This window comes from Trachurus japonicus, chromosome 22 (genome assembly GCF_045865225.1).
Source record: "Trachurus japonicus isolate A0001 chromosome 22, Traja_1.0".
NCBI lineage: Eukaryota > Metazoa > Chordata > Actinopteri > Carangiformes > Carangidae > Trachurus > Trachurus japonicus.
In genome coordinates, this window is record NC_140928.1 from 5,664,863 (window position 1) to 5,683,302 (window position 18,440).

Below are 18,440 nucleotides of genomic sequence, written 5' to 3' on the forward strand. Positions count from 1 at the left end.
TAAGTTATTCTAGGTCAGCAGGTAAATTCCCGATGACAGACAGTGTTTGTTCGAGGACCAGAGCAACCAGAAACCTTTCTGTTTTACCGCCATGTTTGTTTTGCCTTTTGCCATTTCAGCTTTTAAATAAAGAAGGACACCAGACGCCAATTCCTCTGTCGGAGACATCACATTCAACCCGACCTCAGAGCTATAAGAAGCTGTATGTCACTGGACATGCAGCCTCTTAATTCACATCAAAGATTATTAATTTAGGTTTTGTGCACTGCAGGTGAAACTACATAAACATGAAGCACACATACATGTTGCCGTGCTCAGTGCAACTTGAATGACTAAATAAATTGGTAAATGTGCAGCATATTAACCTTTCTGGTGATGGATTAGATGCCAAATGTCATGATAGTCTGAGCAACAGAATCAAAATTGTACCAAACACTACTGATGAAGACCATGCGAAACATTTAAAAGCTAGTAAGTGGACCTTGGATTGTGGTTGTGGTTGTCGTGTCAACACAATGTCTAACTGTGAGGAAAATATGTTTTTCAGTCACTATATGCTACTGATTTGAAGCTAAAAACATAATTGATGAAGATCATGTGGTGGGGTTGAAAGCTCTGGTTGAAAGTGGGGACCTTTAGTTGGCTACCATACTTCTCATTTTCAAGCCAAATCACCTGCATGTTCAGTGCTGTGCTGCTCAGGTTTCACACAGACGAGATTAACATGGGCTTCAGTGGGAATTATTGGCATTTTTCACAAGTTAATGACAATTAATGCACCAAACAATCAATTGATTATCAAAGGATTACGGATTAATTGAAATTATCTGGGGCAGCACTGTGGGAATGGGGGCCAGTCACCTGCTCCTAGTAAACAACAGTCTTAGTTGAAGTTTATTTTGAAATGCAGCCTTGTAGCAACTGTTATAATGTTCAACTGAAGTGTTGTAAGACTTACAATGTAAGAAACCTCGTTTGCTTTTAATGTGGTGTTGATCAAAGTGTGTTTTTACATCTTGTAAGTGCTGAGGCCTTATGGTGTCAGTCATCACAGACTAACACAGACGGATGTTACATTCTTCAGGAGGAGGAGTGGATGTGGATGTGGTTTGGTCGAAGAATAACAGATGTGATGTTAGTTACACCCCACATTCCTGCACAGGCGCGTGTTTGTATTGTAGCCATAGTCTCCGCGCACGCACGCACGCACACACACGCACGGCACGCACGCAGCCATGTGCGGCAGCAGCAGTGTCGGCGTTCAACTTCCTCGTCCTGCAGAAGAAGAAGGAGGATAGAGGCGTGACGTCGCTGCCCGCAGAGAGAGGAGAGGCCCGTACGGCAGCCAGGAGGAGAGAGACAGGCAGGCTCAGGCTGCTGCCGCTGCCGCTGCCGCAGAGCACAGCACAGCACACTGCTGCGAGACTAAACAACCGGCAACCACGGCAACTTTGCAGAGACAACAACAGACACAGACACAGACAGCCATAATGCGGCACCGCCCGCCGACCCGGAGCTGATGTGACTGTGCGCAGCCAGAGCTAAGGGAGGAAGCGGCGGACAGCGGCGACACCTCTCCCCCGGTTTGCCTCGCCTCGTCTCGGCGTGAGCGGCAGGTCGGTCGGACGGACGGTCTACCTGCCTGTCTGCCTGTCTGTCTGTCTGTCTGTCTGGTTGGTTGGTTGGTTGGTTTTGAGGGGGGACATGTCCACGCTAACAGTGGAGGAGGACCTGAAATGGGAACCGACACACGTCCAGGTGACGGTGCTGAGGGGCAGGGGCTTACGGGGCAAGGGCAAGCACGGCACCAGCGACGCGTACACCATCATCCAGCTGGGGAAGGAGAAATACTCGACCTGCGTGGCGGAGAAGAGCACCGAGCCGGAGTGGAGGGAGGAGTGCTCCTTCGAGCTGCAGCCCGGCGCGCTGGACAGGGACAGGGACAGGGACGGGCGGTGCGGAGGAGGAGGACACCCGGTGGGGGGGGGCAACGACCTGGTCCTCACCGTGATGCACCGGGCGCTCATAGGACCGGACGTCTTCCTGGGGCAGGCGGTGATCCCGCTGGAGAAGCTGTTCAGCGAGAGTAGATGCACGAAAAACGAGTAAGTTCAGCTGCTTCTGCATGTCAAACACCCCCATGTGTGTGTGTGTGATTAGGCTACAACATGCAGATGAAGCTACTACAGTGACCTAAAGCTGCACTCCCCTCTGTTTTAGTCTGTTTTCCCATGCTCAGTGAACTCATCATCAAGGTGTTCCTGTCCTGTATAGTTGCCATACACTTTGTTTGACACAAACATGCTCTGTCAGATCTGTGATGCTGCATCAGGGCCCTGCAGACACACCCTCCCTCCTCCCACACACACACACACACACACACACACACACTGGGCTACCAAACTAAACTCTGGCCACTACACATCCAACACTAAAAGGCTGAAGGCTTCCCCAGAGCCAGACCTATGCCCAACCCCTCCTTCCTCCTTCCTCCTCCTCTTCTGGTTTCCCCCTCATTAGGTGTTTTGGTGTTGTGGTTTTATTGTTGTGGGTTCTTAAGATGTTATTTCCCAGTAGCCGATCGCATGACGTACAGCAGGAGGGGGGATTAATGCCTGTCCCAATTCCAGGGATTATCTAACAGTTTCATGATCCGAAAGCTCCGAGGTATTTTTAGAATAACATGTTGTTTTACAGAAACAATAAGCCCACCGACTGGATGGAGCACACACGAGGGGCTCGGACGTAAAGAAGCGCACTTTTCCACACAATCAGATAACTGTTGCTGCCTGTGACACAACAAGACAGAAATGAACAATCTTCATGCACAACTATACACTATCTTAATGGTCGTGTCTTAAACTACCCAAGATTCCTTTCAAAACCTCCCAGTAAACAAAAGCTGTGAACTTGTTGCACTCGTCTGTTGGTTTGATAGTGATACCACAGACACAGTGCACACATTTGCACTGATAACTCAAACATTTCTGGCGGCAGCAATGCATGATGGTCAACCAAGGCTGCTGTCAGTAGAAAAAATGGACTTCCAGCTTTTTTCCCAATTGATTTCTCCCTGTTTGGATGTTTATTGGTGGAAAATTGTGACTCCAGAAGGATGCTTTTTATCATTTGTTGCTGTTGAGTTAGATTAGCAAAACCATTTCCTGCCATCAGACCATGATGACATGTGATGGCACTTTGTTTACATTCACTCTGACAATTGTGCCAGAAGCTAAATTACTTTTTGCACTCTTCGGTGCAAGCTTTACGTTGCGTTACGAGACAGAGTTGTTTTAGAGGTAAATGCAGAGACTGCTTGCTGAAAAACTGTCCCTGAATGCAACGCGCATCAGCGGTTTTGCATGAATTTACCTCTAAAACAACTCTGTCTGGTAACTTTCTGTTATTATCTCATAGCGTGGTGAATGTGCAGGTCACAACTTGTCCACCAGAGCGTTTTGGAGTTGTTGGATTGTGTATTTGATGAGTTTGATGAGGGAAACCAAGAAATCCCATGAGCCTCCGTAGCGTAGCTCTGAGCGGCTCACGGCTCTGCTCCGCCGTTCTAAAAATAGCTTGCACCAACAAATAAAGGTAATGAACCTACTCCTAAAACTATAGGGATTATGACAATGGGCCAATTCGCCAAAATGTCAAACTATCCCTTTAACTTGAAGTTAATTTTCAGGTGGATTCATCCTTAATCCCCACAGTGATACTCAGAGTCAGTACTGTACATGATCTCAAACATCCTCCTTCATTTTCCTGTTGACTGAGCACAGTCAAGTTTCTGTGGCCTTTTATGGCAGTTTGATAGACATTGACTAGCACCACCACCTGACCGTGCTCTCACTCATGTGAATATGAGATGAAAGGGGAACCAGTCTCCTCCAATCGGCCCCCGTTGGAGCTGCTGGTCACTTGAAGGTTAGAGTCGGCCGTGTGGTGGTGGTGGTGGTGATGTGTCAGCAGTTCGGCGCCCTGTTACATTCATTGTCTCCACGTGGTATTCATTAAAACTGTCAGCAACACTTCACACACTCCGGGCACAGCTGTTTCCATGCTACTTGATGCTTAAGCTAAAGTATAATATAGTAAAGGAATAGTAAAAGTTTAATATTAACTTCTCTACACTCAGCCACAAGCCCACTGGTTCTTATATTTAAGATAAAATTAAATGAACCAGGTAAGCTCCATAGTTTTTAGCAGACATCACTCAAACAGAATTAAATGGTACATTTACAGTGGTGGACTTGCTGTAAATGAATATCACCAGTCAGATCATTTCAAAATAAAAGCTCCTGATAGTGGGTATCCACTCGCAATTTAATTTCCCAATAAACTTTGATTTTTGATTGCGAAGTCAAGGTTTTATGTGACATCAGATCACTGCAGATTTTCATGTTTCAGAGTTGTAAACAAATGGAAAACAGATTCAATATTGTTAATCAGATTACAGCAACAGACTCCTCAAGTCTATTAGATTTAGGGAATTGTTATTCAACTGTTGTCCGTGGGAAGATGTTTGTGACCTGACAGTGATGTTTCTCATACAATAATATCTATTTTTAAAATATACCCAACATAGGCCGTCTTTAGCTAACCTTCTGGTCTGGTCAAACCAACCAAACCAGTATAATATAATATTTATGTCATGACTTTAATGTGTTTTCTACAGAACTTGCCAACATCAACCTTCTCAAGTGTTTTAGTTAAGCATTAAAGTTTCTCAATATAACAAGGATTAAAACCTAAATTAAATATTGCATTAAAGCAGAAGTAAGTGATATATTTGTGTTAATATAAGTCTTAAATAGTTATATCTTCCGACAGCAATCACTTACATAGAGTGTTTGGTCTGAAACACGGGTCTGTCAGTCCCTCTGCTCTGCTCTGAGTCGAGGAGAAAACATTTATCGTATCCTACAGTTTTTATCCAATGAGGAGAGAGAACGGCATGCAGGGCTGTGTGTGCAGCCAAGGGACGCCGTGAATGTGGCGACGTAGGGACGAGGACTGTTATGGTGCGTTCAAGGAAACTCGTTTTTTTCCGACCGTGAAGTGGTACCAGTTCGATCTGGTACGAGTTCACCGGTCGGAAATTATGAGTGGCCGTTATAGTGACTTTCACCGGTAAAACAGGTCGGAAAAACACGAGTGGGTTGCCTGGAACTCTACAAAGTCGTAAGTTGTGACTTGAAGCTGTAATTTACGATTTCAAAAGCCTGCCTGGAACGCAGCATTAGCGAAAACGACCGGACCACTTACTTCTGCTTTAAGTGAATGAAGACATACAGTAATAGACCAGAGAATTAAGACATAAAGGAATGCACTGACTCTAATTTTTCTATTATTAAACCACTTCTAATATCTTGTCAGTGAAATCATGCATATATTTATGAAGCCATCATGGAAATGTCTTCTTTGAATTCAAGAACCAAATAAAACTCATGAGCACCACAGGATATGACCAGCAGTGTTGAACAAGCTTGTGCAATGAGAAAAGAGAAATGATTAAAGCTCCACGGGACAGTGAGTCTCCAGTAAACAGGAGCATTTGGAGATCAACACTGTGGCATTTAGTCATAGTGGAATCATATTTTTATGATATGATCACATTTATTTACAAAAACTCTGTTGTCCAAAGTCATATCATGACATTTTTAATCAGGAAGAGGAGTTTTATCTGATGTAATGCCCAACAGGACAAACACTGGTTTGATTTGAGTTGATTTCTTGACACTGGGAGCCGCCATTGACAACTAAAGGTCCACTTATTCACTTATTGTGCAGCTTTCAACAGTATCACACTTTAAAATGCCAATGTGGATGAGTCGATATTTGAATCATGGAAAGTTTGAGCTTCCACAAAGTTAACCTACCGTATGATGATGTCTGTGTGTGATACTGTATGGTTGAAAGCCCAAGAAAAAAAACCTTGCACGGAGTGAACATCGTCATCAATTTGATTATTTTGCATGTACGATGCAGTGACGTGCGATGTAAACAAAGCATTCAAGTCCAGTGTACAATCAGACATAGTCATGACTGAGCAATAAATCTTCATTGAGATTAAAAATATCTTTTTCCAAGGCGTCCTGTTCAAGAAAGTCAGAAATAACTACAAGTGACAAACAACACGAGACAGCAGCACAGAATGTGCTGCAGACACCGAATTAGACTGAAATGTGATTTTAACATTTCTAAGTAAAAAATCCAAGATAAGGAGCTTCAGACAATGAGATCGTTCTTCTTCCTTATTTACAGACTGTGAACCGGATGGAGACAAAACAGCACATGACCACACAGTTGTAATATTGTGGTGCATTTTCACTTTAGGATGATTGGTGGTTTTTGGGCTATTCACAGCAGCAGCAGCAGCAGCAGCAGCAGCAGCAGCACCAGCACTCTCTCCTAAGTGAAGCTTCGTGATTTGTGTTATCTTGAGGCTGAGTAATAATGAGTTCTTGAAGGTTCTCATTTTGTTTAAGACAAGCTTTGTTTGCATGGTGATAAAGGAGGAAGAGGAGGAGGAGTGATGAATGGAGGCAGTAAAATCTGATAATAGGAAAAAACGTGCACAGAAAAGAATAAGTGCGATCAATAAAGCAGCTCAGGTGAGACTGAGGGAAGAAAACGAGGAGAAACAAAGTCACTTCACACACAGATGATCTTTCATTTAGAAAACGCACAATAAACTGCAGTCACCGGGGTTTTCTGTGACAGCAGTGTCACGTATATTACTGCAGAGGTCGAGGACCGAGGCGTGTGAGGGGCCAGAGCTCTGCCAAGACTCTTTGAGTTTACAATTTCTAATATTTCTAAAGGCCTTTAGGGGAGGTGGAGGCTTCACAGTGATGTAGTGCTCGCAGGTCGTAGATTACTAACGGACTAACGGAGACATGGCAGGTCCTTTTCTTCTGAACCTCTGACTGATTTTTATTCTCTCCAGGATTCATCAAGTTTCCATACAGCGTACTTCTGAATCAGCATGTTCCCGTCACAGTCGCTGGAAATGAAAGAGCAGGTTTAAAATGTGGCTGTGGTTACGTCGTAGGAGGAGGTTGTAACAGGCCAAGATAGTTAAAAAAAAAAGTCCCAGGTGACAAATTTAGACTTAAGAAAGAAATAAGAAAAATGAAAACCTTGCAGTTTGACTTTGACTTTAATACGATGTACAGCTGAAAGTTATGATTATTTCAATTTTCAATTAATCTGCAGGACTGGCGGCCTGATTTAGGTTTGTCCTCCCCCTGCCTTACTGTATGTCAGCTGGGATTGGCTTATTATGTGGTAGCCTACAGATGGATTTATCATGGGTTGATCAACTACTAGTTCAGTCTTCAGTTGTGGTGTGTAGGCTACAAAGTGATGATATTCTATTTACGTTGGTAAGTTGTTTTGGTTAGAAAATGACTAAAATGATCCTTTGATTGTATAAAGATAAAAATAATATTTTTATCTTTTATCAATTTTTTAAATTTTTTAATTACTAGACATTTCAGGTGACCCCATTTGAATTCCAGGCGACCCCACATAGGGTCCCAACCCCAAGGTTGAAAAACACTGTGTTAGGTTCTTCGCTATTCCTACTATTATTACCACTATTAAAACCAAAACAGTTGGTCTTCACAAATTATAGCATTTCTGCTGAGCTAGCTCAGACTTGAGACGTGTTTATACTGTAAAAACAGTGACTTTCTCCTTGTAGAAATGATTTGACAAAAAAAGAAAAGAACAATTGAGATAATTGATAAATCATTCCTGTTCCTAAAAATCCAAACATTGGCTATTTCACACTGTGGGGAGTTGCTGCTTTTCTGGATTTTTTATGATGTAACAATGAAATTCTTCTTTGTTTTTTGAGCACAGAGCAATTTGGAGTGACTATCTACAGATGGCTGCACAAATGTGAAGGCAGTTTTTCCTACTTTGTGACATTTTCCAAACCAAACAGTTGATGAATATTATCATGACTTGTTGTACCTTTGTGAATGACGACATACAAGTCTTTTCTGGCACAGTTTAGCCAAACAAATGAGCAGCAACAGCAAAACAAACACATGGATGGTTGATTTAAAACATGTCCCAACATGTCTGATGATCTTCTTGATGATCATCAATTGCTGCATCAGATGAAGTCAAAAAAGCAGCTGTCGTGTTCTGGGAGAGGAAGCAGTGACCGTGATGAATTTGCATGTTAAACTAGAGTAGAGCAGATTCCTGGTAAGGTGGGCGTTGTGGTGAATTCCCCCTGAAGGGTCTCTCTCTGTCAGGAGGAAGCTACAAAAAGCACAGTGAGATTAGCATGCATAGCAACCATCCCATCATGATATGAGCAAAATATTAATTAATTTCCCAATGCTTTTTTAGCTGAGTGTTAACCTTTTCCTACAGTTTCCTTCATAATCAAGTTGCTTCCCGTGAGGATTAATTAAAAAAATGTAGCTCTTTTCTGCTGCACAGGATTTTTCATATCATGAGGTTAGATGTAAAAAAATCTCACAACCTGTATTTAATGTGTTGTTGTCTTTTTGTATCTCCTGCCATGTTGTCTGTCCATAGAAACCAAAGCTGTGATGTTGTTGTGTAAGGCCTGAGTGATACTGAGGCAGGACTCAGAGCTGAACCTCCATCTGCTGAGTGAAGCAGAAGGACTGCAAGGGTGTGTGTGTGTGTGTGTGTGATGTACATCTAGAAAAATCCTCTGCTATCAGCCAACAGACTTTCAGTGGCTGCAGCCAAGAGAGAGAGAGAGAGTGTGTGTAGTCTAATGGACATTTTATAATACTGTTACATAACGGCACAACCTGACCAGTCATCCTGCATGAAACAAAATGTGTGGGGGAATCTATCAGGTTAACTTCAGTCAGCGTTCACACCGTTTTGCTATTTATACTGAGTCATGTAGAGGTGTGTGTTGTTGCATCACACATCTGAAAGGTACACTGAGGTGAGGACTTAAGGTAAATACCTTTTCACCAGCGCTAATAGCAAACCACAACGGCCTGAAGAGACACACACACACACACTCGTTTCCAAATCTAGGTCACTGTGACACAGCAGCCTGAACTGCCTTTGTCTCAGTCTGCTCCTGTGGGCACTCGGTGTTTCTCTTAGCTCCAAGCGGCTAGCCTGCATGCTAACTGAAGCAAGGCAAACACCATGGGATGATACTAGCCACTTAGCAGAAATTATTGGTTTAGCAAGTGAGCATATCAAGTGACTCATAAGAGGATACTAGCAACACCTGGACCACCTCTTCATCGGTTTAAGGGATAGTTCAACATTTTTTGATTGCTCATTGCCATAATCCCTATAGAGGTAGATTAATTACCTTTAATTGTCGGTGCATGTTGTTTTGAGATCAGTGGGGCAGAGACGCAAGCTGCTATGGTAACAGTACATACCATAGTCCCCTGTCCCTCATCAAATACCCAATCCAAGAGCTCCAAAACGCTCTTGTGGAAAAGTTGTGACCTGCACATTCACCACGCTATGAGATAATCATGTAACATTACAAGACAGAGTTGTTTTCGAGGCAAATGCAGCCGGAACTACATTCAGACACAGCTGCTGGGCGGAGTGATTTCAAAAGCGCAAGTAGTTCTGAGTATTTGCTTCGTGTGTCATAATATTACATAATGTTACATGATTATCTCATAGCGTGGTGAATGTGCAGGTCACACTCACAACTTGTCCACCAGAGCGTTTTGGAGTTGTTGGATTGTGTATTTGATGAGTTTGATGAGGGACAGGGAACCCATACCGTTCACCTCCATTGTGTTCACTGAGCAGCTCACGTCTCTGCCCCGCCGATCTCAAAACAATATGCACCCATCATTAAAGGTAATTAACCTACTGCTATGACTATAGGGATTATGGCGATAGGAGAATTTGCCCAAAATGTTGAACTATCCCTTTAATGCTTAACTTACTTTTATCCGTTTATTTTCACCAGATAGTGATGCAACTAACATCCCAGGGCACATCACATCTCCTGGGTTGTCGACTCAGCCCCCAGAATAGGCCGTCTAATGTTTACTAAGAATAAGAGGAGTATTATTGATGTGTTGATCAGTCTATATTCAATACTTCTAGTCTGATTTAACTTTAGATTGACTCGTCATTTAGGAGGTGTATCTGCTGCTCAGACAGAGACCTACGGTGCATTCACAGTCTGTCGTTGGCCTGGTTTTGCTGCTTTTTGCTGACAGAAGCATTTGGACACGGTGTTCACAGGGATCTGCAGGAGCTAGCTGGCCTTGGAGCTGGAGAATAAGAAGTAACATCCAATAGAAAGTTGATTGTTTGTTGCCGCCTTGTTCCTCAGGATGCTGATCTACTTTTTGCTCACTGACTCATTTCACTGTGGGTAAACAACACCCAGGACCCACCTAACCAATCTAAACGTTCAGCCCTGCAACAACATGACATTAATGAGTACATCATATTTATTATCGGGTATTTTTGGTGTCTGATTTATATAATCTCGTCATGGAAGCTTGGGTTCCTCTGTTGTCACATATTTTGCCATGCTCATGAAAAATAGACAGAATATTTTCCCTGTGATCACATTCTGAGATCATAAACTTTTCTCATCATCCATTCATCGTGATATTTGTGTGATCCCAACAACACAGGCCCGTAGGCTTCAGGTAGAAACTGTAATTAACTGTGTTTCCGACCTGCTGACCAATCAACGTATGGACTTGGTGAGTTCTGCTCCACGGTAAACTGCCCCCCCCCCTCTCTCTGTCCCTCAAGATAATGTGTGGTTTGTTCTTTAGACACAGTGCAGGGTTGTGTGAAAGCATGACGGTGAGGTTAGAGCTCATCGCATCCAGATGTGGAATGTGGTCTGGGACTCGCAGCAGCCCCGTCTGCTGGTTCTGCTGAGGAGGCAGGAATCCAGGCCACGCCACCAGCTTTTACCCACAATGCTCCTGGAGGAGTCGTTGGCCTAATTCACAGAGAGCGATGATGTGACAGGAAGTGTCCACTTTTGGTTTGGTAGGTCAGATGAAACGGCGCCGTTTTCCTGTTGGATCGTTGATGTTGTTGAGCATCTTTCCTTGTCGGTCCAGCACCGTGGCCACTTAAAGAGGAACTATGCAGGATTTTTATCATAACTATGCTACATTTGTACCTTAATTAAACAGCTTCAGAGTCCTAATACTGGTTAAATCAATGACTAGTAACTAGTTCCAGGGAGAATGGAGGCTCTCTGCCTTCCACTTCGCGTCTCTTGGCTGAAAACCAACCTTGTAAGATCAGAGCCTCTGACCCGCCACACAAATGTGCCCCGTAACCCGTAATCTCTTGTTTATGACAGATAAGACTACACAAATATACATGTATGATAAAAAAAAACGTTATCCACCGCTCCATGGGTTGCTTTCTCACCAGCTTTGTTGTAAACAAATGCACATGGCCCAGAGGAGGGTTAGCAGCACAGCAGAAAAGCGAGCAGACTTGCATAGTTCCCCTTTAAGTTACGAGTAAGGTGGATTCTGCACACTTGGCATGTTAAATTGGCAGCTGGAGCCATCAGTGAGTGTCTGCTCAGCCCACCTAAAAACACATTTAAGTTTATTAAGTACTAATGTTTGTGTTTGTGGGTCAAACCTATCTTTGGATTCTTGTGGCCACACAGTTTGCAGTATGAGGACGTCGTCTTCCTGCATAGCTAGCTACATTCATATGAAATGACGTGTGTGGATCAGTGTTTTAAATCAACATATTACTTTGATATTTTCTTAACTGCTCCTAAAATCTGCAGACAGATTGTGATCAGATTCCATCAGATTATCACTGAGACAGTCTGTGTTTTTATTTTTCTATGCCTGACTGGTAAAGAATCTAGATTGTGGCTCTGTGCATGTTTTGATGTAAGTTGAATTTGTTTTAGATCACTGCACTGGGAGCATCACAGCTCATCACCTGCAAAACAATCCTCATCAGCCTCAGCTTTTGTTCGTGTTTAGGGCTAAGTCGTCATGCTAACATGCAAAACTACTGTAAGATAGTGACCATGATACCTGTTAAAACCGACGAGCGCCTCACAGCTGCTGCATGTCCAGTGGTGAAGACTGTGACCTCTGACCTCTCTGCTGAAGGGAAAGTGTCTCTCAGACCAGTGTAACCTTAAATACCAATATATTTGTTGAGTAAAGTGTTAAGTTCCACAGCTGACACAGATCCTGTGCCCTCGGCTCAAGTTTTACTCGAGTCTCTTGTGTCTCTGGCTCTGAAACAACCCAGACTCACAAAGCCCCTCAGAGACTCAGAGACATGCAGGATAAAATAGGTTGATAGCCTACTTGTCTTGTAATTGCAGCCCCGTCCCGCTGTTACCGCTTGTTTCCAGTAGATATAGTATATATTGTACTCTGTAAGCTGAGGCCCACGGAGGAGGAAACCTTCCTACAGTGTCTGCCTATCCTCCGTGGATCAGGGAGCAGGCCTGAGATGAGGAGATGGTGTCACACTGGGACGGGGTGGAGTGTTGTGATTTCCTGTTTTCGCAAGATGAGGAAGCAGATACACTGCTATGCTCTGCAGCTCAGGAATGGGATTGTTTATGAAAATGATAAAAAAAAAAGAAAATCTGTACAGACTCCTGCAAATTCCAAAAGAGCAGCCAGAACATTTTAGTTTTGACGATTTTTTGTTGTTGTGGCTCAGAGATCCTCGGTGGATGTTTATAACTCAAAGTGCAGTACAGTCATGACAGTCGTCTGTGTGGGACGATGCTTTAGGGAAACTGGGTCCTCCTCTGTTACAGACTGTGCTCTCTCTGCCTCAGTACGTGGGTTTTAAAATGTAGGCTGCTGCCTTCTGCTGCTGCTGATTTCTTCGCTGTTGCAGTTTCTGTATTTAGCCCTCGTGTTTGTTACGTTCACTTTTTTTTGTTGTTGTCAGACTTATTCATGCGTTACACGACCCCCACAAGCCCAGGCTGCACACGTGCGTAGATGAACCCTCCTATAACTTGTTTTTGCATCGTCTTCAAAAACACAAGACGGCCAAGCGTATCACGGAAATAACTCTTGAAATGTTTTCACTCAGCAGAAGATGTTGTTGTTTTTTTCCTCCCCTATTGTTTTATAGCAGCAGCTCTGATAGAATTCAGTCGACAAAAAAAACAACAACTAAAAAAACACCAAAATCTGATACACCAATGCAGGTTTTTCTCACTGGCAGGTGAGCAGAGCATCCTGAAATCAATGATGACGGTGGCAGTAGTAGCAGCGTTGACGTCTGCAGAGGAAAACCCTCACAGAGCCATAACTGTGTTTGGAATGTGAGCTCCACCTTGGCCGCAGGGTGTTGGCCGCCGTGTCGGGAGGAGGACGGGTAGCTACTATTGTTGGAGCATCGATGTGAAACTCGAGTCCACGCCTACAGCAGCGCGGTGTCCAGTTTTAGTCAGAGGAGGAACCTAGAGACAGAAAAAAAAAACAATCTGTGCTGCTCTTTACAAAATGAAAACAGGCAGGTTTAAAGGGATAGTTTGACATTTTGGCAAATTAGCCCATTGCCATAATCGCTATAGTCATAGCAGTAGGTTCCTTACCTTTAATTGTCGATGCAAGCTATTTTTAGAACGGCGGAGCAGAGCCGCGAGCTGCTAAGAGCTACGCTACGGAGGCTAATGGGATTTCTTGGTTTCTCTCATCAAACTCATCAAATCCAACAACTCCAAAACGCTCTGGTGGACAAGTTGTGACCTGCACATTCACCACGCTATGAGATAATAACAGAACGTTACCAGACAGAGTTGTTTTAGAGGTAAAATCATGAAAAACCGCTGATGCGTGTTGCTTTTAGAGACAGTTTCTCAGCAAGCAGTCTCTGTATTTACCTCGAAAACAACAACAAACGTTACATTATTATAATTATCTCATAGCGTGGTGAATGTGCAGGTCACAACTTGTCCACCAGAGCGTTTTGGAGTTGTTGGATTGTGTATTTGATGAGTTTGATGAGGGAAACCAAGAAATCCCATGAGCCTCCGTAGCGTAGCTCTGAGCAGCTCACGGCTCTGCTTCGCCGTTCTAAAAATAGCTTGCACTGACAATTAAAGGTAACGAACCTATTGCTATGACTAGTGATTATGGCAATGGGCCAATTTGCCAAAATGTTGAACTATCCCTTTAAAGGTGTGTCTACACACTGCTTCACTTCTAATCTGCTAACAGGATTTGATTTGATGATATGTAAATAACTCACCTGGATTACCTGGATTATTTCCTACAGATTACACTTGTGTGTCGCCCCTCCTCCTCCTCCTCCTATTGTGTGAATGGTATCTGGATTTTATTAATGAAAGCTACTTAACACTCCCCGCGTGAGCTCGTGTGGCACATTCCCACTGTCGTTTTGTGAGATGTTGACATGTTTTTGTTTTTCATGCGGCTATAAAAAGCTGCAGCTCCACCTGCTTCTTGTTTGTGGGTCTCACAGACAGTTGTAATTGAAGGAGTTGGTTTGTTGACTTGATTGTTTTCTCTGGCATTCCCCTCGTGTTTGTCGGGGCCGGACTTGAGGTCAGTGGGAGGAGGATGATGATGGTGATGATGGTGATTACATAACAGCCTGTGCGGTGAATTATATGACTTGTGTTTTTTCTTCTCTGCAGCCCACAATTACACCACTATTTTAGCCACTCGTCTCTATTCCCACGTTTCCAAAAAGGCAGACGTCTGAATCCAAAGTTTTGCTTTTTTTTTCCATTCTTGAGCTCTTTTTCATCCTTTTTCCAACACAAGCAGCCAAAAGTCTTATTTTCTCAACTTACAGCTGAAACTCTCAAGAATCCTGAATACATATAAAACAACTCAGATACCTAAAATAAATATACAAAACTTTATCTCTGTCCAATATTTATTACAAAATTATCCAAAAGTACACTTTTTATCAGCTTCACTCAAAGTATGAGGTTAGTGTGAATGTGGTGCAGCAAGCCATTAGCATCATTACATTAGCATCTTATTGTAATGTGCTTTTGGATGTTATATTCAAATTTAGCTGTATAAACAGATGGACGGTGTAGCTATGTCATATGCACAGGTCCTCTTTTTTGTTTTTTATTTGTATGAATGTGGGTGTGAATATAAAAATAATATACGGCTTTGAGTGTGATAACACCCCAACAGTCGCATGCTCAGTCGCTAAAACTCAAAATGTAATAGTTGCTGCCTGTGAACAAGCTGTTGAGTTATTGAAGTTTTTGATTTTTCTATTTTGACTGAATTGCAAACCAAGCTAAAAGGAGTTTATTTGTCAGTTTTAGGTACTTTCTAGTGTTTCTTGTTTCCTGTCCAAAACGCTGTGTGGAATAAACGGAAAACTCTGTGATGTTTCAGTACGAAGCGGATCATCAGACAAACCGTCGGCACAGAGCAGAGAAAGCAGCTGCAGCTTTTATTGAACAGAGTTTTTGGGGCTGCGACTTGTGTTTCTGCTCAGTCATACTGTGGGTTTACACTAAAAGAAGAAGGGGATCTTGCGGCGGGGAGTGGGGGAATGAAAAGCTCTGGTGTCTAAGATAGCAATGTGCGAGGTTCCTTTCGCACCTCAATAGGTTTCCTCTTCTCAGTCTGTTCTTTCATGTCGGAGCTTTCATGTCCCGTCTTTTCTCTTTAAACCTCCGTTTCTTGTAACTTTTCACTTTTGACGTTCGTCGACATGACACTTGACGCTACTGAACAGGACCTTGTTACCTTTTCAAACTCTCTGACATCCTGTTCTATATTTGTGCAATAATTTCTGCATCTTCTACATTTACATATCTCTAGTCTTATCAGAGTTTCACAACCACCAGCTGCGATTAAAACATTTGCATGTAATTATGCCTCAACTTGTCATTGATACCAGCGACATTTATGATGTGTATATTACTCAGTTTAGTCATGACTTCTGGCTTTTTTGTAATTTCTATGTATTTTAGATCATTTATAGTGATTGTTTTTCACCTTTAATAGCATATTATGTCAGATTTTGGTGAATCTGCTCCATTTGAAGTCAATTTGGAGCCTGGGTATCATGTGAAACTATATATAAAACTGCACAAAATCAAAAAACTATTGATAAACTTACGTCTCTCAGCCTCACAGTTGATTCTATTATACACGAACAACAAAGAGGCAGTGTGGTGGAGGTGCGAGGTGAAAATAGCTCAGCAGCACAGGAAGCCAGAAAATAAAAGCAGGTCTTGGTTTCGGGGCCTATTTGTCTGTCATCCTCCCTGCGCGGAGAACTTCCCGTTGGCAGCACCAAGTGTCAGAAACACATGTTAACTGGGGGATTTTTCTCACTCATATGGTGTGTGTGTGTGTGTGTGTTTCTTCTCTTCTCAACACCAGTCACAACAGAGCAGATGAGACTTTCCCATGAGTCAGGGTGAGGTGAGGCTGTTGGCGCCGACCCACCCACGGGTAAACAGCGTTTCTAAGAAGAACTGCTGCTCGATACCCGTCCTGTAAAAAAAAAAAAGGTCTTTGCTGTTGAGCCGCTGTGTGACCTGCTCTCAGTCAAACTGTCACATCAATGTAGGACACGCACTATGAAATCAGACATGAGCCATTGTTTTAAACTGCACTGTTGCTGCTGCTTAAGGTCCCAAAAACAAAAGGCCTCCTCAAGGTATTGTGGGATGTCCGGCGGCCACACACAGCTTTGTGTTTTTAGTAGGACACACACATACACACACACACACACACACACACACACACACACACACACACACACACACACACACACACAGTTTAACCCCATTCATGATGACAATGCAGTCTTTCACAGTACTTCATGACCCCACTCCAAACTGAAGTAATAAGTGAGGCTCTCATGAAATCAGTCTTACACTAGGTTTTTGTGAATAAAAAAATCATAAGAGAAAATGTGTAAATTTGCAATTTAATACAAAAACTCAGCAGAGCAGCAGCCATGTTTTCAAAATCACACTTTTCGTCCCTGTTGGCTCATTATTTGAGCTCAACTGCTCTAGATGTGTCTCTTCAATTTGTCACTGTGCTGCTGTTTCTTCACTTAAAAACACTGAACTCTCCCTGATACAGTAACAGAATAATCATAAACCAGTTTTTTTTAATTGTTTGGGCTTTGTTTTTTAGAAATCCATGGGACATGTTTAAAGGGATAGTTAAACATTTTGGCAAATTGGCCCATTGCCATAATCGCTATAGTCATAGCAGCAGGTTTGTTACCTTTATTTGTCAGTGAAAGCTATTTTTTAGAATGACGGAGCAGAGCCGTGAGCTGCTCAGAGCTACGCTACGGAAGCTAATGGGATTTATTGGTTTCCCTCATCAAACTCATCAAATACACAATCCAACAACTCCACGGCCGCCCTACTCACTGTACCTGTACATGTTTGATTAATGAACATTATTTGAATAGCTTAGTACTGAATGTACAATAACAAAGAATGTTTATACATGGTACTAGGCCCAGTTTAATATGAAACACAATTTTATACAATATATAGGCTATAGAAGGGGGTCCCTGCTCCATCTCTCCATCAGTTTGAAGGTTTCTGGCCTGAAAAACATTGAAGACCCCTGCACTGCATTACCCATGATCCTTGACCAGAATTTGTCTTGAACCTAAATCTGAATGGACTTCAGCCGCAGATCATCTTTGTGCTTTTCTCAGCAGTTTTCTGCAGCTGTTAGTGGTTCAGTAGCTGGATTTTAGGCCTTTAATTTATGATTTAGTTCAAATTTATGCAAAACTTTTACTTAAAAGCAGAAAATCCTCCTATTGGGGAAGCTGGAAGTAGAAATTATCTACATTTCTGCTCCATAAATGGCTCCAACTGTGAGATAGTTCAATAGCCAGAATTATTGCTGTTTCATTTTCTGTCAATCATCATGTGGATGTGTTTTTTTCTCTGTTCCAGGTGGTACAGACTCAACTCCAAAACAGGCAAGAAGGAGAAGGAGCGAGGAGACATCCAGGTCACCATCCAGTTCACGCGGGACAACCTGACGGCCAGCATGTTCGACCTGGTCATGAAGGACAAGGGCGCCTCCACCTTCACCAAGCTGAAGGAGCGCATGAGGGGGAAGAAGAGAGCCAGCGACGAGGACTCCCAGTCGGCCGTCGAGCCCAGCGGGTACGGCTCCTTGTCCCGGATGCGGCAGCGGTTGCCGAGCGACGGGGGCGGGGAGGAGGACTACGAGGACGACGAGGGGGGCGAGGCCCGGCGGAGCAAGATGAGGACCTTCTTCCTGAGAGGGAAGCTGAGGAAGTCGTCGGACACTCGCTCCAGCACGTCGCTGGGCTCGGAGAGCAGCGAGTCGTCGTCGCGGGGCGGCAGCCTCAGCCCCACGGCCGGCATCAGCGTGGTGGTGTCGGACCTCTCCAACTCGCCTAGCAACAGCAGCAACCTGACGGTGGACAACAGCCCAGGT

General features: G+C 43.4%; 1 protein-coding gene across 1 annotated transcript in view; it reads left to right on the forward strand.

Annotated features, from left to right (window-relative positions):
- The first annotated feature begins 1,179 nt into the window (after window positions 1-1,179).
- rab11fip5a (RAB11 family interacting protein 5a (class I)) overlaps window positions 1,180-18,440 on the forward strand; it is a 31,412-nt gene continuing 14,151 nt past the window's right edge. Inside the window, exons 1-3 of the mRNA XM_085767120.1 lie at window positions 1,180-1,652; window positions 1,698-2,105; window positions 17,927-18,438. Of these exons, the coding sequence (XP_085623246.1) occupies window positions 1,705-2,105; window positions 17,927-18,438 (913 nt within the window). The 5' untranslated portion in view covers window positions 1,180-1,652; window positions 1,698-1,704. The remainder of the gene's footprint in view (window positions 1,653-1,697; window positions 2,106-17,926; window positions 18,439-18,440) is intronic.